Source organism: Bos javanicus, chromosome 10 (genome assembly GCF_032452875.1).
Source record: "Bos javanicus breed banteng chromosome 10, ARS-OSU_banteng_1.0, whole genome shotgun sequence".
Classification (NCBI taxonomy): Eukaryota; Metazoa; Chordata; class Mammalia; order Artiodactyla; family Bovidae; genus Bos; species Bos javanicus.
The window spans coordinates 60,989,265-61,016,497 of record NC_083877.1 but is presented as its reverse complement, the minus strand read 5'-3'; the positions used below and the strand labels follow the sequence as shown (position 1 = coordinate 61,016,497).

Genomic DNA, 27,233 nt, shown 5'->3' with positions numbered 1-27,233 from the left:
GGCAAATTTTCTATTACTTGACAAGCTAATCATAAAATTTATTTTGAAATGCAAAGTACTGAGAATAGCCAAAACAATTTTGAAAACAACAAAGTTGAAGGATTTGTTCAACCCATTTCAAGACTATAAAATTACATTATCAAGACAGCTCCCACCAAAATGACCATTGAAACAGAATGGAGAGTACAGAAATAGGCCCACAAACATACAATCAACTGATAATTAAAGATATCAAGGCAATTCAATTGGAAAAGAAAAGTTTTTCTGACAAATGGGATTAGATCAATTGGATTTACTGGAATAAAAAAAATCAAATTTTCCCTCACACTATACTAAAAAATTAACTCATAATGGATCACAGATGTAAATATAACAGCCCAAACTACTGAATTTCTAAAATCATCACAGAAAAATTTTGTTAACACTGAGTTACAATAACTCATGAACTGTACAAAAACCATGAAGTGTAAAAAGAAATAAATTTGAGTTTATAAAAAAACTTTTGCTCTTCAAAAGATAACATAAGAAAATGATAAGATAAACCAGAGACGGGAGGAAAACACTCACAACACATATATCTGATACAAAGGGCTTGTATCCTGAAATATATGAAGACCAAACAACATCAGATCAGATAGCCAAGTCATGTCCGGCTCTTCACGACCCCATGGACTACAGCATGCCAGTCCATATATATACACCAAACAACATATACAAATGGCAATTAAGCATGTCAAGAAAAGAGGAAGCAAACCACACCAAAAGATGATTAACATTACTAGTCATTAGAGAAATACAAATTAAAACCACAATGAGATATCACTACACACACACTAGAAGTGCTCAGATCTTAAAAGACTGGCTATCAAGTTTTAGCAATGACAGAGAACAACTGAAACTCTCTAAGACGTTTCTTCTGGGAATGCAAAATGGTAAAACCACTTTGGGAAAGAGCATTTATACTGCTAATGTCTAAATAAAATACAGGAACTTTAAGCTTAAAGGGAAAGCAATTTGAAGCATAAGTGAAAAGGAAGAAGTAAAACTATGTCCATTGGCAGATGATACAATTGTATCTAAAAACCCTTAAATCTAATGGAAGAACTACTATGAAGAGAATTAGAATGCAACATGTTATAACCTAAAATAGAGAAATCATATATACACACAATACTCAAAAGCAATAACGGAAAAGAATATGCCATTCGCTATTGCAAATAAAATATCTAGGCATCAATTTAACAAGAAATTTTGCAAAATCTAAATGTGAAAAAGTTCAAAACACTCTTAAAAGACAAATAGATTTAAACAAATGAAAAGACATGCTATATTCTTGAATAAGTAAATCCAACATCCTGAAGATATCAGTTCTCCCTGGGTTAATGTATATATGTATATTTAACGTGATCCTAGTGAAAATATTATCGGGATTTTTTTTTTTTCCTGGAACAGAATAAGTTAAACATGGAAGTTCACATGGAAGTGTAAACGAGCGAGAATAGTCAGAAAAACCCTAACAAAAACAGCAATTCCAGGTAGATGGTAAACCTAAAGTATAAAGCAAAGCAATAAAGCTTTCAGAAGGCAGCATAAAAGAATAACCTCATGACCCTGCAGTAAGGAAAGGTTTTTCTTAAAACGGACTATAAACAGTACTAACATGAAGATGGAAAAATTTGACCGATGCTTAAGAACTTCTATCCATCAACAGATACATTAAAAGGATAAAAAGACGAGCCCAAGGTGAAAAAAGATATTTGCAATACACATAACCAAAGAGTGCCTATCTAGAACAGATATTAAAAAACAAAAAATTCCTATAAATCAACAGAACACATGCACACACAAAAAAATCATCTAAAAACTGAGAAGGGACACAAGCAAGTCCTTCTTCACACACACACACACCCCCCATACCCAAGCCATCAATAAACACAATAGACATATTTTCTTAAATAGAACTCAGTCTCATTAGTAATCTGGGATAATGCAAATAAAAATCACAATAAAATAACACTACACATTAATGACAATATCAAGTGTTACCAAGAAGACAAAGCACAACTACAATTTTCATACACTTCTGGTGGGGAGGTAAATTGGCACAACTAATCTGGAAAAGATTTTGGCATTATCTATTAAAGTTGAAACACATGTACCACAAGAAATTTCACTTCTAGTATATACCTAACTGAAATGTATGTACATTGCACCAGAAAATAACATTAAGAATCTATGAATGGTAGAAAGGAAAATAAACTGTGGAATATTCATACAAATGAAAGCTACACACACATATATTTACATATGTAAATGAAAGAGCTACAGCTACTGGTAATGTAGCTACTGCTGCTGCTGCTGCTGCTAAGTCGCTTCAGTCGTGTCCGACTCTGTGCGATCCCATAAGACGGCAGCCCACCAGGCTCCGCCGTCCCTGGGATTCTCCAGGCAAGAACACTGAAGTGGGTTGCCATTTCCTTCTCCAATGTAGCTACAGCTACGATGTAATGTAAGTCTCACAAACAAAATGTTGGTGAAAGAAAAATCTAAAGAAAACCTATATCTACAGAAAACCCACAGCTAGATTCCATGCTTAATGGAGAACAGCTAAATACTTCCATGTAAAATCAGGAGCAACACAAGGATGTCTACTCTTGCCACTTCTGTCAACACTGTACTAGAGTTTCTAGCTAGAGCAATTAGTCAAGAAAAAGAAATAAAAGGCATTGGAAAGAAAGAAATACATCTATTTTCAGATGACATTATCTTGACTATAAAACAGCCTAAGGAATTCACTAAAAAACTATTTGAACTAATTAACAAGTTAAGCAATGTGGCAGGATACAAGATCAATATATAAAATCAATTGTATTTCTATACACTAGTAGTGAACTGCCTGAAAATAAATTTAAGAAAACAATCCAAGTAATTCCCTAGTGGGTCTAGTGGTTAGGACTCCATGCTTCCATTGCAGGGGGCACAGGTTTGATCCCTGGTTGGGGAACTAAGATCCTCCAAGCTATGTGGTGAGGTCAGAAAAATAAATAAAAGATAAAACAATCCAGCAAAAAAGAATAGCCAAGAGAATAAAATACTGCAGTAAGTTTAACAAAAGCATGACCCATACCCCAAAAACCACAAAATTATGAACGTGTATGACCAGTACACTGAAAGAAATAAAAGAAGACCAAAATAAATGGGAAAACACCCAGTGTTCAGGGATCAGGACACAATATTATTAAGATGGCAATATCCCTCCAAATTGTTCTATCGATTCCATACAATCCCTACCACAATCTTGCCTAATTCCTTTGCAGAAATTGACAGACTGATCATAAAATTCATATAGAATTACAAGAGACTCAGATTAGCCAAAGAAATCTTGAAAAGGAAGAACAAAGTTGGAAGATTCACACTTTCCAATTTCAAAAGTTACTACAAAGATATGGCAATCTAGTGCATAAAGATATATAGCTCAATGAGATAAAATTGAGAGCTCAGAAACAAACACTCACATTCTCTATCAATTCATTTTTTGACAAGCATGCCAAAACAATTTAGTGAAAAATAGTCTTTTCAACAAATGGTACAAAACAACTGGATATCCACATGCAAAGGAATAAAGTTAGACTCCTACCTCATATCATATGCAAAAAATTAATCCAAAATAGATTTCAAGACATAATATAAGAGATAATACTCTTAGAAGAAAACAGGTATAAAACTTCAGAATCTCAGATTAAAGAATGGTTTCTTAGAAATGTACAGGCAACCAAAGGAAAAAAAAATACGTAAATTAGCCTCCATAAAATTGAAGGCTTTTGTGCTTCAAAGCGTGCTATCAAGAAAGAGAAAAGACAGCTCACTCAATAGGAAAAAATATAGGCAAATCATGTATCTGACAAGGGACTTAAATTCAGGATATATAAATAGCTCTTAAAACTAAACAGTAAAAAGACAACCCAATTTTAAAATGGGCAAAAGATGTAATAGACATTTCTCCAAAGAAAATACACAAATGGCCAATCAACACATGAAAAAAATATTCAACATGACTAGCCATCAAGTGAAAACCACATCATTAGCAAATCACCATGATAAGAAACTATTTCATATCCACCAGGAAACTATAGTTTCTTAAATAAAAAATAACAAGTGCTGATGAAGATATAAAGAAACTGAAACCCTCGTTCATTGCCAGTGACAATGTAAAACAGTGTAGCCACTTCAGAAAACTGACCATTTTTCAAAATGTTAAGCATAAAGTTACCATATAAACCATCTAAAAAAGCTGAAAAACATGTCCACTCAAAATATACAAGCAACTCCTGCAGCTCAATTCCAGAAAAATAAACGAGCCAATCAAAAAATGGGCCAAAGAACTAAATAGACATTTCTCCAAAGACATACAGATGGCTAACAAACACATGAAAAGATGCTCAATATCACTCATTATCAGAGAAATGCAAATCAAAACCACAATGAGGTATCATTTCAGGCCAGTCAGAATGGCTGCAATCCAAAAGTCTACAAGCAATAAATGCTGGAGAGAGTGTGGAGAAAAGGGAACCCTCTTACACTGTTGATGGGAATGTAAACTAGTACAGCCACTATGGAGAACAGTGTGGAGATTCCTTAAAAAACTGGAAATAGAACTAACTGCCTTATGACCCAGCAATCCCACTGCTGGGCATACACACCGAGGAAACCAGAATTGAAAGAGACACGTGTACCCCAATGTTCATCACAGCACTGTTTATAATAGCCAGGACATGGAAGCAACCTAGATGCCCATCAGCAGATGAATGGATAAGAAAGCTGTGGTACATATACACAATGGAGTATTACGCAGCCATTAAAAAGAATACATTTGAATCAGTTCTAATGAGGTGGATGAAACTGGAGACTATTATACAGTGTGAAGTAAGCCAGAAAGAAAAACACCAATACAGTATACTAATGCATATATATGGAATTTAGAAAGATGGTAATGATAACCCTGTATGCGACACAGCAAAAGAGACACTGATGTATAGAACAGTCTTTTGGACTCTGTGGGAGAGGGAGAGGGTGGGATGATTTGGGAGAATGGCATTGAACCATGTATAATATCATGTATGAAACGAATCGCCAGTCCAGGTTCGATGCATGATACTGGATGCTTGGGGCTGGTGCACTGGGACGACCCAGAGGGCTGGTATGGGGAGGGAGGTGGGAGGGGGGTTCAGGATGGGGAACACATGTATACCCGTGGCGGATTCATGTTGATGTATGGCAAAACCAACACAATACTGTAAAATAATTAACCTCCAATTAAAATAAATAAATTTACATTTAAAAAACAAAACAAAAAAAAAAAAAATTTGCAGCACTATTCGTAATAGCCCAAAAGTAAAATGATCCAAATAAATGTCCATTAGCTGATGAATAAACAAGCAAAATGTGCTATATTTGTACAATATTACTTGTTCAGAATATATTCAGAATATTCCTTGGCTATAAAATGGATTGAAGTAGTGATACATGCTACAACATGGATGAACCGTGAAAGCATTATGTGCCAAGTGAAAGGAGCCAATCACAAAAAAAGCCAACCACATATTATATAAATCCATTAAAGTGAAATATACAGAATAGGAAAATCCATAGAGGTAGAAAGAAAACTAGTATTTGCCTGAGCTGCTGGTAAAGAATCCACCTGCAATGCAGAAGATCCCAGTTGGATTCCTGAGTGGGGAAGTTCCCCTGGCAAAGGGATTGGTACCCACTCCAATATTCTTGGGCTTCCCTGGTAGATGATAAAGAATCCACCTGCAATGTGGGAGACCTGGGTTCGATCCTTGGGTTGGGAAGATCCCCTGGGGGAGAGCATGGCAACCCACTCCAGTATTCTTGCCTGGAGAATCCCCATGGGCAGAGCCAGACAGGCTATGGTCCCTGGGGTCACACAGAGTCAGACACGACTGAGCAACTAAGCACAGCACAGTGAATACAGAGGGGATGACAGGGAATGACTGGTAACAAGTATTGGATTTCTTGTGGGGGAAGCTAAAATGTTTTAAAATTAGGTTGTGATAATAGACGGACAACTCTGGGGATACTAAACGCACTGAACTATGTACACTTCAAATGGGTGAATTTTATGGTCCTGGAAATACAGTTGACCCTTGAACAACGTGGAGGGTTGGGGGCACTGGTCCCCCCTCCACCACCTGTAAAATAAAAATACATGTACTATGTTTATTTTAAAAATCCACATTCAAACCACAGTTCAAACCTATGTTGCTCAAGGGCCAACTGTATATCAAATAAAACTACAGAAAAAAGGAAAAAAGATAAACCACCTGATATATGAGTTCCCTCTAAATGAAGGCAAATCTAACATATAGTGTTCGGGCAAGAATAACTAGCTTTTAAAAGATAACAAGAAAACCAAAATAATTTAAGCGTTAAGACAGTAGCAAGCTCAACGTTATGACTAGAGAGAGGAATACAGGCTGGCAATGTTTTATTTCTTGATCTTGATGATAGTTCCATGGGAATTCATTTTAAAATCATACATTCAGCTGTACACTTATATTTCATACACTTTTATGTGTTATATTTTACAATGTTAAAAGGTTTAAAAAGCAAAGTTATAAAAAGTACTAGAAAAATACCATCAAGAAATCAAAAGGGAAAAGTGATGGATCTAACTACATAAAATTTTTAAACAGGAAGCGATAACCTTCAACAATCCCTAGAGTACAGAGAAATATGTACTATCATGATATGAGTAACAACACCTATCAAAAGCCTCAAACACGCATGCTCTTTGACAAGATTATTCATCCACATCTAAGGAAATAAACCAAAGATGTGAATAAAGACCAGACTACAAGTATGCTTTTAGTTACAATACTGCATTACTTACGTTTAAAAAAAATTACTTATGTTTAAAAAAAATTTTTAAACAGTGTATTACTAACTAAAATATAGTTCCAAATATCCACTGATAAGTGTTTACAACAATATTTACTGATATCTAAGGATTTCAGAATGTACCAAGTTAAAAGACACATTTTAAAGTAATATATTCAATAATATTTTATTCTTTAGAAACCTACAAAACAGATAATGTGGAAGTTATATACCAAAGTGTTAATAGTAGTTTTCTTCCTGGGAGGGGAAGTAAGATTATGGCTGCTTTTAACTGGTATCTTCTAATGTTTCCATAAAAAAGGAGAAAGCTACATTTGAGAAGAAATAAACAGCTGATAGTATGTACTCTTAAAGTGAGGTGATAAAAATGGAACCTCATCTCTGCGGTCTTCCTCCACAAAACCCATTGAGAAAAACTTCAAATTCCAGGAGGGTCTTCCTTCCTAAAAACACTTGACCAGCATTTCTTAAACTGTCAAGGTCATCAAAAACAAGGAAAGTCAGGAGGAAGCTAGGGAAAAATGACTCCTAAATGTAAGGGGGTATCCTAGATGTGATCTCGAAACAAAAAAGAACACCAAGTAAAAACAAAGGACATCTAAATAAACTATGGATGTTCGTTAATAATAATTCATCAGTATTAGTTCAAGAGTTGTACCATGCTGTTGTAAAATGTTAATAGGGAAAAATGGATGCAGGGTATGGGGTAATTCTTTGTCCTATGTTATTTTATAAATCTAAAACTGTTCTAAAAAATTAAAGTCTGTTTCTAAGAAAAAGGAAAAAGAATAGTATCCAGATTAACATAATTTCTCTAATTTTCAGTTTCAGATGATTCCAAATGAAACATTAAATATATATACACATATATATGCATACTGTGTATATACATACATGTACGCATACAGAAAGAGAAAGAGAAGATGAACAAAATATTAGGGGTTTTTTAATGCTACAATAGGAGCTCCTGGCAATGTACTACATGTTTATCAGTATACACAACTTTTAAAATATGTATTATAGTGTAAATATGTGTGTATGTATAGATCTCACCAACCTAAACCACTTCTACTTATATAGAAATACATGAGATAAATATAATTTACATAAGAAATATAAAACATATTGCAATGCATCTTCCAGTGCTATACGACATGGTGAACTAACTTTCAAGCCGATAACAAATTATGCTTCTTTTCTTACTGAACACTGACCACTGAAACAGCACACCATGTACTCCTAGAGGGAGCCAAGTCAGAGCAGAGAGAAAGTGCTAGCTAAAATAATTTTCTCTTCTTTTCCAAAAGGGAAAAGTCAGCAGTGGTGACCAGCTCTGTATTAGGCTCACTAGTGAGCCCTGGGGAGGGCGGTTCCCCTCAATCCAAATAAACTGTCCCTGATGAAACCTGCTGAGAAGACCGGAGGGGAAAGGCTTTCCACTTGTTAAATGTTTATTATTTGAGCTTCACAGCCAACTACAATAAGGAAGAAGGGAAGCTGTCTGCAGGCTGCATGCAGATTTAGCTACTCCAATTCCATGAATGTGAAATAGAGCACAGGCTAAACCCTTAAGGTTTACTAAGCAGCAGCTTGAGGGAGATGGTAGTTGGGAATAAAAGCTTGGAGCCGCTAAAATTTGGGTCAGTGATTTGAAAGGAGCTCAAGTCAACAAAAGGAAAATTCTCAACATTGGCAAAGTGTTGCTTCCTTTGGTTCTAAGAAACATGATTCAGCAGAGAAAAGGTACAAATCTAATCTCTCCTGTACCTCCTCCCACTTTGAACTAAGAATACTTTTACTTTTTCCTCAAAGTGACTGAACAACAACAAAGCTGAATTCTTATCCATTAAAACATTAGTGGGAGGGATAGTAAGTAAATAAGTGTGTGTTCAGTCATGTCCGCCTCTTTGCAACCCCATGGACTGTAGCCCACCTGGGTACTCTGTCCTTGTGATTTTTTCAGGCAAGAATACTGGAATGAGTTGCCATTTCCTCCTCCAGGGGATCTTCCCAACCCAGGGATCAAACCTGCAACTGTAGCATCTCCTCGTTGGTAGGCAGATTCTTTACCTACTGAGCCATGTAGCCAATGGTGGGAGGGATGACCGTAAGATAGTGTCTTCACTTATCCTGCACTTCACTGAACATCTCCTTCCTTAGCCCCAATGACGAACCACCTGTTTTAGTTATCCCTCACTTTCCTGGTTGAACACTGGCATTCCTTTTGGTATGATAGCCATGTGATGTCTAGAGTTTATTATCCACAGGTGAAGGAGGCAACAGACAGAACAGGCTCCATCTTGGGCTGGACTGTGGATTTTGAGCTATATGCCCAGTATCAATGGAAATGACATACCAACTGGAAAACCAGACCGCACCCCCCCCCGCCCCCGCCACCAGATAGAAGAGCCCCAGGGCTCGTACCTAGACCCTCAGTCACCTAAAAGACCCCCAAGTGTCTGTGTAACCAAATGGAATCATAAATTCTATTATGCTTTTTAGGGTATGACCACAGGCCTATTGATAATTGTCCACTGTTAACTACCTAGGCCTAAGACATATGAATCACAGGTTATCTCTGTATCTTTCTTTTCCTTTATTCAGCCTAGTTTCAGGGAATTTGGGGAGGTGGGTTTGGGCATGTACACTTAGGGTATATAAGGTTTTCACAAGGTCGGGGTCCTTGGCTAAGAGGAGACTCTGCCTGGGGCCCGCCAGTGTAATAAACTGCACTCCACTATCTGCATTGTCCTTCTGAGTGAGTTTGTTTCCTGGAACATGTGGCTACAACCCAGGGATGTGCTTTAAATTACTGTAGGATCTGGGTGATGATTACTAATTAAATAGAAAGGGCAAAGTAAATATATTTTAGTAAAAGTCAAGATGGAATAACTCTACATCAAAGATAAACCTACATATATAAACACACACACATATATACATGTATTATTTACCCAATTCCCAGACTAATTATGGCATAAATTAAAGTTATAACTTGCAGAGACATCTTTTTTGGCAGAAACTAAATCTTTAATCCTCTTTTTGAAAAAACATAAAAGAATGAAGTAGGGCAAACAGGTCTGACTGTCTCGCAAATATGAACTAACAGATTTACATGACAGTCAAGTTTTGGGCTGAAGTACTAGTTCTGTGGCTAAGCATCTGTCTTCTTGGGCTAAGGAGTTTGCTCTTTTGAGCTCCGGTTTTCCCAACTCTAAAATAATATGTCTCCCACGTTTTCCCCAAGATTTAAATGAGGATCAAAGACTTTTTATTAAATGTGTCCAATAAAAAGTTGATTAAGGGGAGGGAGGTTCAAGAGGGAGGGGATATATGTATACATATAGCTGATTCACTTTGTTGTACAGGAGAAACACAACATTGTAAAGAATTATACTCCAAGAAAAAAGATTAATATAAAATCTGATCAATGGTATATTTTAGCCAAGCATCTCTTAAATAATAATAGTAACAGCTACCACTGATTAAATGTCTAATATGTGCTAGAATTTATTACATGAGGCCCTTTATAGTCATTATCTATTTTAAGCCCCCAAGGGATATGCTATACTTTTACCTGATAGAAAAATCCTGATAAGAAAATAGGCTCAGAAAAGTCAAGAAACTTGCCCAAGGTCAGAAAGTTAGTAATAAACGGCAAAACTATGATTCAAAACAATTCTAGATCTAAAGACCATGCTCTTTCCACTGGCCCCTGAGAATTAATTGAGCATTAACAGGAAATGAGCCATTCACAGCAGTCAATTTTCCAGATGACTACATTTTAACTTTAAATTTGTATGTAAATCTGTTAAAAGCGCATTCATCCTCTTTTGCTTATAATTAACTAACCAAAGCTGAAGGCTTCCTTTGATAACTCAGGATCACAATTGTGGACATTCTGATGTGGGTCAGAACAGGCCTAGATGTATAAAAGCTGCTTAGCCTGCTGCTTGGCCGCTCGAGCACTGTGGGTTCCTGTCGTTCTCTCCTTGCTGAGACTGAGCTGGCCGGCTGAAGGCCTGGCAGCACCTCTCCCAGCTCCCCGACCCATTTACTCTGTGGTCACTTAGGAAATCAGGTAACTCATGGATAGAGGAGCCGTGGATAGAGGAGCCTGGCAGGCTATAGTCCATGGGGTCACAAACAGTCAGCCACGACTGAAGCGACTTACCATATACCCACATGCACACATGGGGTACCAACAAATCTAAGTCAATATGGCCCTGGGGTATGAGCCCCATGGTGGCTTCTAACAAATATGTCACACAATCTAGGTCTGCTGTTTGCTTCTTGGCGTCTGTCTGGATTGTAGTTGTGCTCTGTTGAGATGACAGTCCCTAAAGACTGACTTCCAGATAAGTGGAACCTCACTCAACTAATGGAACATTGTGTCCCACAGCATCACCTGACTGAGACCTTAAGTCACTGCATCTCATTTTGTTGTTTTGAAAATGGAATCACAGCACTAAAACAGGTTAGGTTCTAAAACTTACTATGGAACAAACTTTTCAGAGGATTCATATGTTTGCATTTAGTTGCATGATACTTGAAACACACCAGGTAGTAAACACTTTGACTAAACACTAATGATGGCAAACTCAGTCTTAAACTATAAATTGGAAGGTGGTGGCTTCATTCAAGAAAGCGTTCAAGAAAGGCTTTCCTTAGCCTGAATGCAGTCTCTTCCAAATAAGCCTATCTTTCATCTTTATCCCAGGCCAGAAGAAGATATGGCTAAATGCCCCCTTTGTATGTTAAGCACTGCATTTAGCACACAGCACTTAGTGGCTTACAAGTATGTCTCCCTCTCTTCATCAGACAAAATATAAACTCCCTGTGGGAAAAGAGAGCGTCTCTTTCATCTTCTGTACTCCACTCCCAGAGCCTTGCATAGTCCCTTCCAAATAGCAAATCCTTCAAACTATACATCCTTTCCTGCGTTTATCTTTTAAGTGTTTCATGATATCTAAATGTGCTCCCTCTTCTACCATGACCACTCCCTTCCCCGCTAGGCCCAGCAGGGACAGTGACGCACACCCTTCCATGAGATTCCTATAAAAATATGCGTTAAATAAGCAGCATTAAAATATATGTATTAAGCATAAAAGACAGAATCCCTATTTTAAAAGTAAGGTCACAGGGACTTCCCTGGTGATCCAGTGGTTAAGAATCCACCTGGTAATGCAGGGGACATGGGTTCGATCCCTGATCAGGGAGGATTCCACACGCTGCAGGGCAACTGAGCCTGGGCACCGCAACTACTCAAGCCCGTGTGCCCTACAGCACCATGCTCCACAACGAGAAGCCACCACAACGAGCAGACCATGCGCCGCAACCAGAGAGCAGCCCCGAACGCAACTAGAGAAAGCCTGTGCACAGCAACGAAGACCCAGCATAGCCATAAATAAATAAATAAGGTCACAGTAGGGCTCCTAGGGAAAATCAATGCTCATTTTCTCATATACCATTGACAAATGGCTGCTTTCAACACAGTTTTAACATAATAAAAATAATATGCTCTTGCCTTAATAAAACAGATACATAATTTAAGTAGTAGAATTTAACTTGTATATTTTAACTAAATTATTTTTACCTTATTGGAACTGACATGCCTATTGGTATTAAGACAGTACAATAGCAACACTTGAGGTTTCTGTTCATTTTGATTTCTGACATTGGCAGTTCATTAGAAGTTGCTAAAATAAACTGTCCTGCACTAAGGAACCCCTGGGCAGTTGATCATTTCATGCCTGGTGCCGCTTGCTTATTATGCACCATCAATATTATTAATGTGAATTCTTCTATAGTAAAGTATTTTCTCCATACCTCTTAACTTTGGATTTTTTCCAGTTGACTTTCTTAATACCCAAATCAACATACGATTCAGTTAGTTCTATATTTAATTCTCCTTCTGAGTCACTTGGAAGTATTCCTAGTTTTGCAGCAGATTCATAGAGAGAAATTTCATCTTTTAGTTCTTTTAATTCTTCCTAAAACACAAAATAATTGAAAGCCATTTTCATTTTTTATAAGAAGGAATCGGTCATTCTTTCTATTCTTCAAAGTTCATTTTAATGATCAACAGAAGGCAGAAATGCTACTTCAAATACACGTTTTGGCATACATTAAAAATGTAAAGGCCAGCATATATCAAGATTTTCAGGTAAACTGAATGAACAAATAAAGTGAATGAGAAAGCAGATGTAAACACCTCTCTCACATCTCCCTCACTGACATTCCATCCTCCACAAAAAGCCTCCCTTGAGCTGAGAAGCTGGCGGCAGTGCATGTTGACTAAGAGTAGTGGACAGAGGAGACTGGTTTAGTCTGCCAGTGGTGAAAAGGCACAAAATACTATACATCTTTCCAGGGAGGGGATACTGAACTCTTCCTCCGGGGGAAACATAACTGGTACTGGAGGAGGATGTGAGAAGACTGCAGTTGAACTGTAGGTTTCCCACACCTGTAGATAAACCTAACTCGGGGACACTCCCCAAGATGAAAGGACGTGCCATGTGAAGGAAGGGATGGGTCCCTTGCTCCACAGGTGGGCAGACCTGGCTACCCAGCTGTGTGGGTAAGGTTATGAATGACTCCTGTGGGCTGGATTGGAGATGGTCCAGCCACCATATACAGAGAAATCCAAGGTTCAAAAAGGTGAGGTAACCATTGCCTAATTCAGTTACCCAGAAAGTCTCTTCCTAGTGGCAACACTCACCTGCAAAGCCTTGCTCATGTTTTCACTCATAGCGAGTGCCTTTTGTGCTTGCTGCAGCTGGAGCTGGAGCTGAGCCACCTCCTGTACTGAGCCTGTGGGAGAAAGAACCACAGAATACGTCAGATGTAAAGGAACAAACTGCCTATGATATACAGAAGAACTTGCATCCACCAAGGCTATAGCCGGTGGGACTCAGAAAGCATATGTGTGGTGCTGACATTTTCAAGATTTAGTACGGCTGCCCAAAGGTCCTCGAGAAGTTGAAGACATGGGCTATTGTGACCTTGCCATGTCTTTAATTAAACCAGCCATGTCTACAGACCTTAACACTCCACAAGTCCTTTAATAGGAGCAGAACATTCTAGCTCACAGATCGCCAAAGTGAAAATTCTTTAGAACCCATTTCTACCTTCCAATAAGAAAACCACATCTTGCTGCCTTCAGCTTCTTTCTGAGTGCTTTTATTTCCACCACTCCCACCTCTACAGATATAAGAGGCGAACTAGGATTGTACCCTTGAAACTCCAGTAACCTAATATTTTAAATGGTTTAAAGGTTCCCACTTAAAAAGGACTTTATTGGGTTTCTTCAGAAGAAAATGAGCATCTAAGAAATGGTTAAGCAAAGTAATGATGGAGTATTAGGCAACTAAAGAAAATCATATTTTCAAAGCCTTTAATGGCAACCAAAAAAGGTTCAGTAAGTAATGCCATGTGGAACAAAGGATACAAAACTGAAATGACCTAAATGGAGTATGATGCGAATTTTGTCCCCACCAAAACACACACATACACACACACACACATTTAGACAGACTTCAACTTTTGAATAACCCATTCTTCAAACATTGTACCTGTCGTCTAAATTATTCAATTTTTGCACATTCAGCTTTGATTTGTTTTAAAATGTACTAGGTACAGAAGCAGGGAACTGTCTATACATGTTCATTTGTGAACAACATTAACAGTTGTCTCTGCATAGTAGGATTATTGGCTATTTTTATTTTCTACTTTATACTTGTCTGGATTTCCCCAACTGTCTAATGGAAAATACACCACATCTTCATAGACATACAGCAGTAACAATGTTCAGAAAAATTGTCACTGATGAACTTTTCTGTTTTTTTTCTGGATTTTTATAGTAATTCATGGATCCTACTATGCCCGCTCCACATTTTCTCCTAGCCTTCTGGGGAGCCAGCACCCACACTGACACCCACCTGAGTGCAGCAGGTTGGCGCACTGCTTCTGACTCTCCTCCAGGCTTCTCGTCAATCTGTTAATGATCTCAGTCTTCTCTAATCTGGTTGCCTCTTGATTCCTTTCCAATTGTTTAACCTGATCTTTTAAATGACAGCAGATATCTTCCTAAACAGAAAAAGCATCCAAGAAGTCCTCTTCATTATCAGTTATTGTATATTAAACTAACAATTATGACCTTACATCTTTGGATTTTAAGTCAAATATAAAATCATTACCTGACAGGATCACCTCTTTTCCAAGGTCAAGTGCACAAGTTTGAGTCAGGAGAACAAACTGGTCAGTCACCGACTGCTCAGTCTGTTTTTCATTTAGGTTGAATTTGAATCTGATGGCTTCTAAAGTCTCTCTCTGCTCTATATACCTAAGACACTGTTATTATAAAACTGGATTTTATTCAAGCCAAAGGAAATGTATTACATCCCTATTTGCATTTTACACTCTCAGTATAATTGTGTGTACACACTAGGCAAACCACCTTGAACCACGGACTCTGTGTCCCAAGTCAGCAAGGATACAGACAGAACACATGGAAACTCACTCTATTCTGAATAGCCAAAAAGTAGCTCTCCCTCTTCTGAACTGGTTTTAAACCTGATCTGTTTCTCTCATGTTTTTCCATCTTTTATATGTCTTTTTTCTCTTAACAGTCTCTTTGAAGGTGCCTATATAGTGCCTTATACATAGTGAATGCTACAAAAAACATTTGAAAAGTGACAAAGAAAAACAGGATAAATGTGTGCACGTGTGTAATTACATGGGGATATATAGAGAATCTAGAACAGGTATATAATATATTCAAATGTCTACAAAAAGAAACTGTGTTTGGAAGTAATAAGCCATGGGAATCCCAAAGCCAGGCAGAAGAAATCATCATCTCTCTCATTCAAGAAGTGTGACACAGGCTGAATTCCAGGCAAATAGCAGAGCATGTGAGAGGCACAGAAGTAAATCAAGGTAAATGGCTGAAGTTACCTGAAAAAGCCCGAAGAAAATAAATAGTAAGAGGCATATCAAGAAAGGACTTTGAGACAGAGAGAAGGCATTTGGGGACTGATTTTACTGTAATCTAAAGCCTAATAATGTCTTGCGGTAACAAATAGAAAATACATCACCTCATAGGGATAATAACATTCTCCTTAAGCACAGCAAAGAGACTCTGAAGATCCCTCTGTTAGCTTAAAAATTCACGAGCATTTTGTATTCTATTTCATAATGTGTCATGTTTGCTTTAAAGTTTTTCTACCAAATTTTTGAGCAAAATGAAGCTTCTGGAACCTGGTCCATGTTTATTCAACAGTGCAAACCTCTTGGCACACTGCTGCTGATTCCCAGGCCAGTTTGGTGCTCAAGCACCAGAGTAACACGGCAAACACAACGAATGAGCTAATATTCATGACAATGTGAATGTGTGAGCAAGAAGAGGTGGGGAGACAACTCACATGTATGTGCTGGGGAGGTCACAATAGCTTTTACAAGAGACTGAGAACTGGCCCAAAAGAGTTCAAGAAAAGGTAATTATGAAAACTATTATAGTGAAGAGCCAGATCATGGAAATAATTTGACTATATGCCACAATCTAATTAAGAGTCCCCCAGGCGGCCTGGTGGTTAGGATTCTGGGCTTTCACTGCCAAGACTCTGGTTCAATCCCTGGTCAGGGACCTAAGATCCCCAAAAGCACATGGCAGAATGCAGGGGGCACAGTGGGGGTCTTAGGCAACAATCAACTAAGCCATGCTGTTTTCTGTTGACAAGTTCAGGAAAACAGATTATACTCATAAAACTATGCAGTTTAAACACCAAGAAACAAAACAAAAATAAATGGTTCTATCTTTTCCGCAATTAGCTTGAGTAAGAACACTCAGTTCAAGATTGATAGAGGCAGATGTCTTTGAATACTGAATGAGACAACTGCAGTGATAAAGAGATAATAGGTGAACCTACAAGATGAAAGAGAATTGAACAGACTTGTAGTGCACAAAGGAAAAAAAATAAGAATTAAGCCACATGCACACAGGTCTGCTGGAGTCTCTCAGTCAATAGGAAGCGCTTAAATACATATAAAAGATTAGAAGATAGATCAGCTGAAGGTCATAACATAGAAACTAAAGTCCATGACTTCAACAGAAGCTGAAAATTTCAAGAAGACCAGAATGAAGAAAGACTTAAACCACTGAGGAGCTAATCAGAGATGTCAACCGGTATCAGGAAAAAGTAGACGTCAGCTCGGACACCTGAAAAGAGATCTTAGGATATGACACTTCTGTGAATGGAAGAGAAAGGAGACACCTGGGAAGAAAGCACCTCAGAGATACCATGCTATAAGCATTCTGTCAGTGAAGGAACATTATGAGCTGCAAGAGCTCATTTCTTCTCATCGTCTTTGTCTCACACACACACACACACACACACACAAAACCCAAGAGTAATTCAGCCAAAATAACAAGAACTGCTACATGTGAATGTGTGTACAATCCTTTCTACCAGAAAAGCTGATGACTTAAAGGAAATATTAAATTAGTAATACAATTTTACATGCCATGTATTTCTCAAAATACATGAGTTACACAAAAATTAAAACACATATAAACACGATTATACGATGGATTGCTACTCCTCCCATCATGTGGAATTAGGTAGCTTCTGCATTGAGTTTTGTCCTTCAAAATAGATTTAAATCTATGTAAACTTTGTTTACATCCTGATGTTTAGATGTTTCAGTAAAAGTTTGCTGAACAAATGAAATAATATGATTATTTTACAAGTATAACCTTTCCCTCCAAGAGCAAGTTTTTCACAAAGCAGTGATTTTCAAATTTTTGCAAGGGGGAGGTCTGAACCTCTTGAAAAATCTGAATAAGCTCATGGGTGTTCTCAAAGAAAACTGCATATCCTGACACGCAAGAGAAAATCACACTCACAATTTCAGAGATTCATGAGCCCCCTGGAGCCTAGTCAGGACTGCTTTAGGAGATGCCAGGTTAACAATCTCTGTCACTCACAAATCATACAATGTATGATCATCTACTCAGGTAACACTGGCATGTACTCAGGTACACAGTTGTGTGACTATGTGAGAGCCACTGAGAACCCCGACATTCGCAAACATGTTCATCTGCTACATCGTTCATCTGCTACATCAACTAGTTATTTCCATACTACTCTTTTTCAAGAGTTGTTTTATTCTTCTTTGTAACCTGCTGAGTGCAGTGGAGCAGGAAAAGGCTTATCAAAAAGGGAAAGAGTTTGCTCCTCTTCAATAACTTTTATATTAAAAAAAAAAAAAAAAGAGGACAAGGGGCGGTATGTATGTATGGTTACCAGTTATGGTAAGAAAATCTAAATTGCCCGTCTCCTTAGAACACACTCATGCATCTTCCTGATTACAGGCAGCCAACTCCCTGGCTCTTGGCTGATCTTTACAGCACCTTTTCCAATTAGGACTCTCAGCTTGGATTCTGAGATAATATGAACTGACCTTTTATTAAAAATACTGCTGAGCCAAATGATAGCAAATGGACAGCATGAAAGGGATATCAAAAAAAAAAAAAGCATTCCCAGGAAGAAAAAAACACTAGGTACTTTGGAATCACCACTTTGCAAAGCAGTTATGGAACAATACGCAGAAGCGAACATCAGCGCTATGCTCTGCTCCGTTTTAAATAAAAGAAAAAAGGAAAGTCACTGACAGAATGTAACAGTAGACAAGACCTTACTCAACACCCTCACTGTATGGTTCAGGGATCCGAAGCCCAGGCAGCACAGAATGAAGACTCTGTGCTGTGTTCTAGTCTAGGATTCTTCGGCTGAGGGGTTGGAAGAGGAGAGAAAAGTGAATGGAACAAGTACAGGGGTTGAAACACACTAGGAACTGCTCCCAGGCTGCCCCTGTGTAAGTGTGCCTAAGTCAGTAGGAGAGACCCCCAAACCAACGCGGAAAAGCCACTGATACCGACTCCTCTCATCATCTGAGGAGGCACCACTCTCCACAGCAGCTTTCACACTGCCACCCAAACAGAGCCATGCTTAATAAAACCATATCTCAAATTCTATGTTTTAATATTACAGAAAGTAGACTTTAATAAATTTTCTTTTTTTACCTTTTTTTCTAGACTTTAATAATTTGTCAAAGTCTTTGTCCTTCCCCACCCTCTGCTTATCCTTCACACTGATCAAATTCACAGTATTTTTCTACATAAAAAGAATCTGTAAAAAATCTATATGGGAAAATAAATCCAATAAAAATTCACATAAACACGTATAAAAGTACAATAAAATGAAACGACAGACAAACAATTATTATTGCCAATAATGCAGTGCAGTTTATAGTACTCTACCTAAATCGTGGAAAAATTTAGAGAACCTCACATTTTAATATTCTTCTCTTCTTTCCTTGGGTTAAATTAATTCTGAAATGACACTGAGAAAGACAATCCCTGAAATTTTATTCATTCAACTGATTATCTGGGGTTTTGGAGCACAAGGAAACCCACTACCTGGGTTACATTTTATTCCTTTTGGGGCAAAGCTAAAATAAAAACTGTGAAACATGCTCAACTTTCATATCTAAATGATTTCAGATCAGAATCTCTTTCTTATTTATTACAGTAGTCTCAAAATCAACTCTTCTCCCAAGAATCATTTCTAGCAAATATATACTGACAAGTTAATAACCAAACACTGGGAAACCCATGAAAGGTCTTCTCCTGGTTAATCTCAGGACAACCACTCAATTTCAGGCCAGCTCCCAGAACACTCCTTCTTTTCAGTTTGGAATCTTCTAAGACATAATAAACCGTGGAAAATTCTGAAAGAGATGGGAATGCCAGAGTACCTGACCTGCCTCTTGAGAAACCTATATGCAGGTCAGGAAGCAACAGTTAGAACTGGACATGGAACAACAGACTGGTTCCAAATAGGAAAAGGAGTATGTCAAGGCTGTATATTGTCACCCTGTTTATTCAACTTATATGCAGAGTACATCATGAGAAATGCTGGGCTGGAGGAAGCACAAGCTGGAATCAAGATTGCCGGGAGAAATATCAATAACCTCAAATATGCAGATGACACCACCCTTTATGGCAGCAAGTGAAGAAAAACTAAAGAACCTCTTGATGAAAGTGAAAGAGGAGAGTGAAAAAGTTGGCTTAAAGCTCAACATTCAGACAACGAAGATCATGGCATCTGGTCCCATCACTTCATGGGAAGTAGATGGGGAAACAGTGGGAACAGAGTCAGACTTTATTTTGTGGGGCTCCAAAATCACTGCAGATGGTGACTTCAGCCATGAAATTAAGACGCTTACTCCTTGGAAGGGAAGTTATGACCAACCTAGACAGCATATTCAAAAGCAGAGACATTACTTTGCCAACAAAGGTCCATCTAGTCAAGGCTATGGTTTTTCCAGTGGTCATGTATGGATGTGAGAGTTGGACTGTGAAGAAAGCTGAGTGCCAAAGAATTGATGCTTTTGAACTGTGGTGTTGGAAAAGACTCTTGAAAGTCCCTTGGACTGCAAGGAAATCCAACCAGTCCATTCTAAAGGAGATCAGCCCTGGGTGTTCATTGGAAGGACTGATGCTAAAGCTGAAATTCCATTACTTTGGCCACCTCATGCAAAGAGTTGACTCATTGGAAAAGACTCTGATGCTGGGAGGGATTGGGGACAGGAGGAGAAGGGGACGACAGAGGATGAGATGGCTGGATGGCATCACCGACTCGATGGACATGAGTTTGGGTAAACTCTGGGAGCTGGTGATGGACAGGGAGGCCTGGTGTGCTGCAATTCATGGGGTTGCAAAGAGTTGGACATGACTGAGCGACTGAACTGAACTGAAGACATATAAATAATATGCATAAATATTCGACAAATGAAGAAGCAGTAATATGAGAACTGAGAAAGCACTAACCAGTCCTACCAGAGGAAGGATTTCCAAAAGTATGCCCTCGGGGCATATACATAGATAAAACTCTTCGGGCTTTTAAATTTTACTCATACTCAAATACCTACTGCAAACACCCAGCATTTCTATATGATGAACTGCAAGATGTCAGTCATGGCTTTAGTTGTTTATAATAGTTGCTATTTGAAATCATTCCAACCTGTTCCTTCAGTGCAGTAAGGGTAGCATCCAACTTCCTCTGTAAGAACAGCACTTGCTCCTCATACTTCTTCGTGAGGCCCATCACGATGCTCTCATGCTGCTCCCTCGTGCGCTGAAGCGATTCCGAATGATGCAGGTCCAACAGCTGCTGCTTCAGGCTGTCCATGGCCATCTCAGTAGTTCTGGACTTTTTAATCATCTAGAAAATACACACAGGATACACATTTACAGTATTCTGACTGGGCTATCTTCATGAATTTTAATTCTAAAACTCAACCATGCTTAACTAAATGAAAGCAGGGGCTTCCCTGGTGGCTCAGTAGTAAAGAACCCACCGCCAATGAAGGAGACACAAGAGACGTGGGGTTCAGCCTCTGGGTCGGGAAGATCCCCTGGAGCAGGAAATGGCAACCCACTCCAGCATTCTTGCTTGGAGAATCCCATGGACAGAGGAGCCTGCAGGCTATACAGTCCATGGGGTTGCAAAGAGTCAGACATGACTGAGCGACTAAACGACAGGAACAAGAACAAAGAGAAGAAAGGTCTCCCCACGGTGGCTCTAGTTCCCTAGCTGGGATCCACCAGGCCCCTGGTTGCTGGAACTATTATTCACAGAGAAAAAGAATCTGGACATGTCTGAGGAAAGCGAGAGAAGATTTTGCACAACATAATGGCAATGTGGGTTCCAAGCAAGGAATCTGCTGCTTCTACACCCATCTCAATGCTGTTTGCATCACTCTGTGCTCCAAGTGTTGGAGGGAAGTCCAATTGTTAGGTCATGGAAAAATGACAACTTTTTTTTTAATTTTTAAATTTATTTATTTTTTAATTGAAAGATAATTGCTTTACAGAATTGCGTTGGTTCCTGCCAAAAAGCAAAATGAATCAGACATGAGGGGTGGGATGGGGAGGGAGGCAGAAGGGAGGTTAAAGACAACTGCTGCTGGAAAGATTGATGAAACTTCTCAGTGGTCATGTACTAAAAAGGAGGCTTTTTAAACTGTAACTATATGGCTGTGGAGAGGTAATTGTGCAGCAGGTTTACTGACAACTCCCACAAGATACCCATGTTCTAATTCTTGAAACCTGTGAATACGTTCTGTCACATGACAATGGGAAATTAAGGTTGTGACTGGATTAAAGTTGCTAACCAGATGACCTCAAATAAGGAGACTGTCCTGGATTACCAGGGTGGACCCACTGCATCCAGAAGGGTCCTTTAATGAGCAAAACTGAGGCAAAAAAAGTCAGAATTGTGACTGCTAGCTCTGAAAATGGAAATGGACCATACACCAAGGAATGCAGGGGGCCTCCAGAAGCTGGAAAAAGCAAAAAAGGGGATTCTCCCCCAGCTCTCCAGAAAGCAAAACAGCTCTACCAACACCTTGATTTTAGCCCAATGAGAGCCATGTCAGACTTCTGACTTTCTGTCTATAAGGTGATAAATTTGTGCTGTTTTAAGCCACTAAGCCTGTGGGGATCTGTTAAAGCAGCAATAGAAAATTAATGTACTTGGTGGTTCTGTTGCTTTTTAAAATTTATTTAATTTTAATTTTTAATTTAATTTTATACTGTGTTTTTTTAATAAATGCAAGTTCTAACTTATAAGAAGATTACTAAAAGATTATGCAGATTATGACATAAAAGCAACTCTTTAATAACTATCATTTTTCAAAAAATTTTAAATAATGATAGTCTATATTACACATAAGAATGAAAAATTTCAAATGAGGTCGCTTTTTCATTCTATTCCAGAGATTGCCTATTTATCCCAATACCACTTAAACTACTTAAGACATTCATCATTTGTTCAGTAAATGATGTGGACACTTTGTGCCAGGCAGGGTTCCAAGCACTTAAGGACAGGATGACAAGACAGCCAAGGCCTAAAGTCTTATTACTTTCTGGTGAAAACGGACAGACAATAATAAGTAAACAGATGAGATAATTTCAGACGGTTTTAAAACAGAGTGATAAAATACGGCACAATAGAGGGGAGTGAGAATGAGAAGCAATAGGCTACTTTAGAGTCCTCTCTGTTTTTAGCTAAGAACTGATGGCTGAGAAAGAACCAGACATGAGACAACATTGTTTAAACTCTTCCATCCTCGGAACTAGCCACAAATCTCATCTAGAACCAAGTCACTTTTGTTTGTAACCACCAAAACAGCATTACTTACATGAATCATTCACTGCCAGGCGTGGCTACCAAAGACTTGTGACTATTTCCCATGATCAAATGGCCACCATTCTCATTAATCAAAGAATGTGCCACCACTTCAAAGACTAGTCTGTTGGGGTCAAAAAATTCAGTTTCTGATGCTTTGTCAGTAACCGGCTTTGTAATCCTGGAAAAGTAATGTGACCTCGCCAAGACTTGGTTAACCATCCATAAAATGGTAAACACAATGCTTCACTAATCAAAATCCCAACAAGACTTTTTATAAAGCATGGGAAGTTGATTTGCAAGATCTAGAAGGAAAAGTGTAAAAAGAGCTACTAAATATTTTAAGAATTTGTAAGGGTAGCCCTTGTTTATCAGATTTCAAAACACAAAATAAAACTATACTTGTGATAATATCAGAGCAGGAAAAGAGAAATATGTAAGAAAAAAAAATTCAGAGGTTAGGTCAAGTTTGAACACCATAACTCACTCACCATGTACTGACCACCTATAATGTACCAGGCTCTGGGCTTATGTGGTGAGGTTACTAAGATGAGGGCAACCCGTTCTGGCCTTCAAGATTATTCTAGGTCTGTTATAACAGATGTGATCAACCGACTTGAGGAAGAAAACAGGAAGACTTTAGAAAAGCCTTGAGCAGGGGCTTGTTAATCAAATAGCAATGTGCTGAGGAGAGGGCATTCCAGTGAAGAGACAGCACATATGAGTACATAAAAACAGACTATTGAGTTTAAGAGTGAGAGAAGAGAAAGGCAAGGATCAGATGGTCATCCTGACACCCTGTTTTCATCCCACAAGTGAAGCAGGGTCATTGAAAGACTTTAAGTAAGGGAAAGACATAACTAGAACTGTGCTGCAGAAAGATTACTCAGATGGCCAGATGAGAGAAGAGAAGGGGTAAAAGATTAGAGACTACATACGAGACTTCTGCAACAGACGATAAAATACTGAACTAGGGACGTGTGGACAGAAATGAGGAGACTCAACACAACATAGTGGCTGACTAGACAGAGGAACACAGAAGCTGAGCTCTCCTCCAGATTTCTGGTGCATAGATGACTAGGTGAATGGGAGACCCATTCCTCCAAGGAAAGGGAAAGAAATGCAAACTGACTTATGGGAGAAGAATGTGTAAACTTCAAAGTTTTCCCAAATTTAGTCCCACAAAACAAAACATTAAGCAACTAAGATTTCATTGTAATCAACAACTTTTTATCGTAAATAATGAAGATCACATATTTACCTGTTCTTCGTTGACTTTTAATGCTTGTATTTGGGTCTCCAGTGCTTTTATTTGTGCTTCAAGCTGTATTTCTCTTTCTTTTCCATTCTGAAAAAGTTTCTGTGATTCTCGAAGGCTGAGGGCCAAACCATCCTTTTCATCTAGAACATTAAAAAATTTTATATAAGTAATATGTTACTGCAGAGGGATCCTAATTGCCACAATCTATCAAGTATCAGATCTTTATCACATATAAATGTTGCTGCATTTAATTCAGTTCAGATAATGAACTTCACTTGATTTGGAGAAAACTAGAAAAGCTTCAAAAAAAGAATGTGAGTGACATCAAAAAAATTTTTTTTTTTTTACAGAACAGCAACCGCTCTCTTCAAAAATCTTATTGTATCCCTTTAGGGACCAAAAGATCCCCTAAAAAATCATTTCAATATCTGTTACTTGAGAAGCTACACAGATATGACAAGTCCCTGCTGATCAAAGAAATAATCTGAGGAAAAATTACTTTTTATACATACTTTCAATGACCTCATAAATTCACCTAGTCTTTCATTCTTCCCACATACTTTACTGTAACAGTTCACAAGTTCTTCTCTCAAAATAAATTTCATGAGCATTACAAAAAGATCTTTTCACTATCAATTAAGTTTGATATAAGCTGGAGTTCGGTCACAAAATTATTCTACAAATGAGAGTTCAACACTGACCAAAACTACAGAAAGCACAAAGAGTGAGCAATTATAATCTGAAATCTGTGTTTACACTCCGCTTCTCCCAGAGATGACCACATTTTCTCCTTGGCACTCTCAAAGCAGTTCAGGATCACTAACTCGTACTTGGATTGAAATGTTATGCTAATTCATAGGCCCAGAAAACATACTGCAAACTAAACATAAGTCTCTCTGGGAACTGGAATACTTTATCCAATGTAAACTACATAAGGAATCGACAGCTTTTTGAGATGGAATGCTATCAGCATATTTATATAATGTTCTCTGATTCTATTAGTCTAATAGAATAGAAAAAAGGTGGAAAAAATGAGGACCTCAAAATGTATGTTCTGGAAAGAAGTCCAAGGCAATGTGTCAAAAGTCCTAGATTTTTGTTTTGCTCTGACTGATTCCTCGTGAGCCCTTCATCAAGTGCATCAAATCTCTATGCTTCATATTTAAAATGAGGTTACTAGAAACAAGCTATCTAGCTCTACGGACCTCAAACACAACAGCACCCAACACTTGTCTTCTTACCTTTGGTTATCAGAAGCTGATGATTCAGAAACCTAACTTGACGTTCACTTTCATCTAACTTTTCAACTAAATTGTCCAGTTGTCTCTCTTTAGCTTTGTTAAGAACCTGAAGTTGAATAATCTGCATATTTTCTGCAGAGTCTGCTTGGGAATTAAAGACAATTTATTAGATAAAAACATCAAAATATAAATTTGTGGTCATTTCGGGCAATGTTTTATCAAACTGCAAATACAACTTAGGGTATCCTGAAATGAATTCAGGAGATTGTGACTAGCATTTTTAATAAACAATGTTACCAAGCCAAAAACTTGGGTCTGCTCACCTGCACGCAGTAAAGCCAATCTACTGACACCTGGTTGTAGTGAAGGCAAGTGCAGTGTTTAAGGGGCCATTTAAGGAGTTTGAGCTTTTTAAGCCTCAGGTGTCCAGGACTTCTCTTACTGCACCTTATCATAAATGCCGCACTTCCCTGGTGGCTCAGGAAAGAAACTGCCTGCAATGCAGAAGACCTGGGCTCAAGCCCTGAGGTGGGAGGATCCCCTGGAAAAGGGAATGACAACCCACTCCAGTATTCTTTCCTGGAGAATTCCATGGACAGAGGAGCCGGGCGGACTACAGCCCATGGGGTCACAGAGAGTCAGACACGACTCAGTGACACACTTTCACACTTTTTCCTTCATCACAACCAGGTGTTGGTTAGATTGGCTTTATTGAAAGCAGGCAAGAAGGTCCAAATTTTGGTTTGGTAATAACAAGACAGAATATGATTGGAGTGTATCATGTAGCATAAATAAGTATTACTATGTGAAACTTATTTATACAATATTTATATAAATATTGTAGACCTCATTACAATGCAAAAAAAAAAAAAGTACTTCTTACTCCATGGTCACTGCCAGGAAAGTCTGAAAAGTCACTAGTTAATGCATACCTCTGAATCACTACCATTTGGGCTAATGAAAAATAAGTATATACCAATGACAATGGAATAGAGTTCCAAGCTCTCATTAAGTTGAAAAACAGAAGTACATCGACTTCTATAAACCATTTTCAAAGAAAATTTCTAGATATCCTTCTCAAAATATTTTATTTTAAGCAAGAATGAACTCATTTATACTGGCAAATAACTGCTGAATTAATAAATTAAAAAATAGATTAATAAAAAAATTTTGAGGTCTTCTTTCAGAAATAAAGTCATTTTAAGGACCACTTAAAAATCACTTGGGGAGAAAAAGAAAAAAGTGATTCGCAGAAGCAGGATAATCTTTCAACTACACAATGATGAATATTTTCCTATAAGAACAATGCTACTATTTGCTAACAAATAAAACAGTCTTCTTCTTTTTTAAAAGAGATATTGTTGAAACCCCCAACTGAAGGCTGAAAACTCTGCTATAACGCTAAGTCACTTCAGTCGTGTCCGACTCTGTGTAACCCCACAGACAGCAGCCCACCAGGCTCCCCCATCCCTGGGATTCTCCAGGCAAGAACACTGGAGTGGATTGCCATTTCCTTCTCCAAAGCAGGAAAGTGAAAAGTGAAAGTGAAGTTGCTCG

At 38.2% G+C, this 27,233-nt stretch overlaps 1 protein-coding gene across 9 annotated transcripts in view; it reads right to left on the bottom strand.

The window, feature by feature from the left end:
- Positions 1-27,233, bottom strand: part of CEP152 (centrosomal protein 152) — a 102,646-nt gene that overhangs the window by 51,048 nt on the left and 24,365 nt on the right. For 6 of the 9 annotated variants that reach the window (XM_061428830.1, XM_061428833.1, XM_061428835.1 and 3 more), the window contains exons 7-12: positions 25,677-25,820; positions 24,436-24,575; positions 21,006-21,206; positions 14,862-15,009; positions 13,643-13,734; positions 12,751-12,914 (exon numbers count right to left, since the gene is read on the bottom strand). In XM_061428830.1, the coding sequence (XP_061284814.1) occupies positions 12,751-12,914; positions 13,643-13,734; positions 14,862-15,009; positions 21,006-21,206; positions 24,436-24,575; positions 25,677-25,820 (889 nt within the window). The remainder of the gene's footprint in view (positions 1-12,750; positions 12,915-13,642; positions 13,735-14,861; positions 15,010-21,005; positions 21,207-24,435; positions 24,576-25,676; positions 25,821-27,233) is intronic. The other 3 variants (XM_061428832.1, XM_061428836.1, XM_061428838.1) reach the window with 1 other exon arrangement.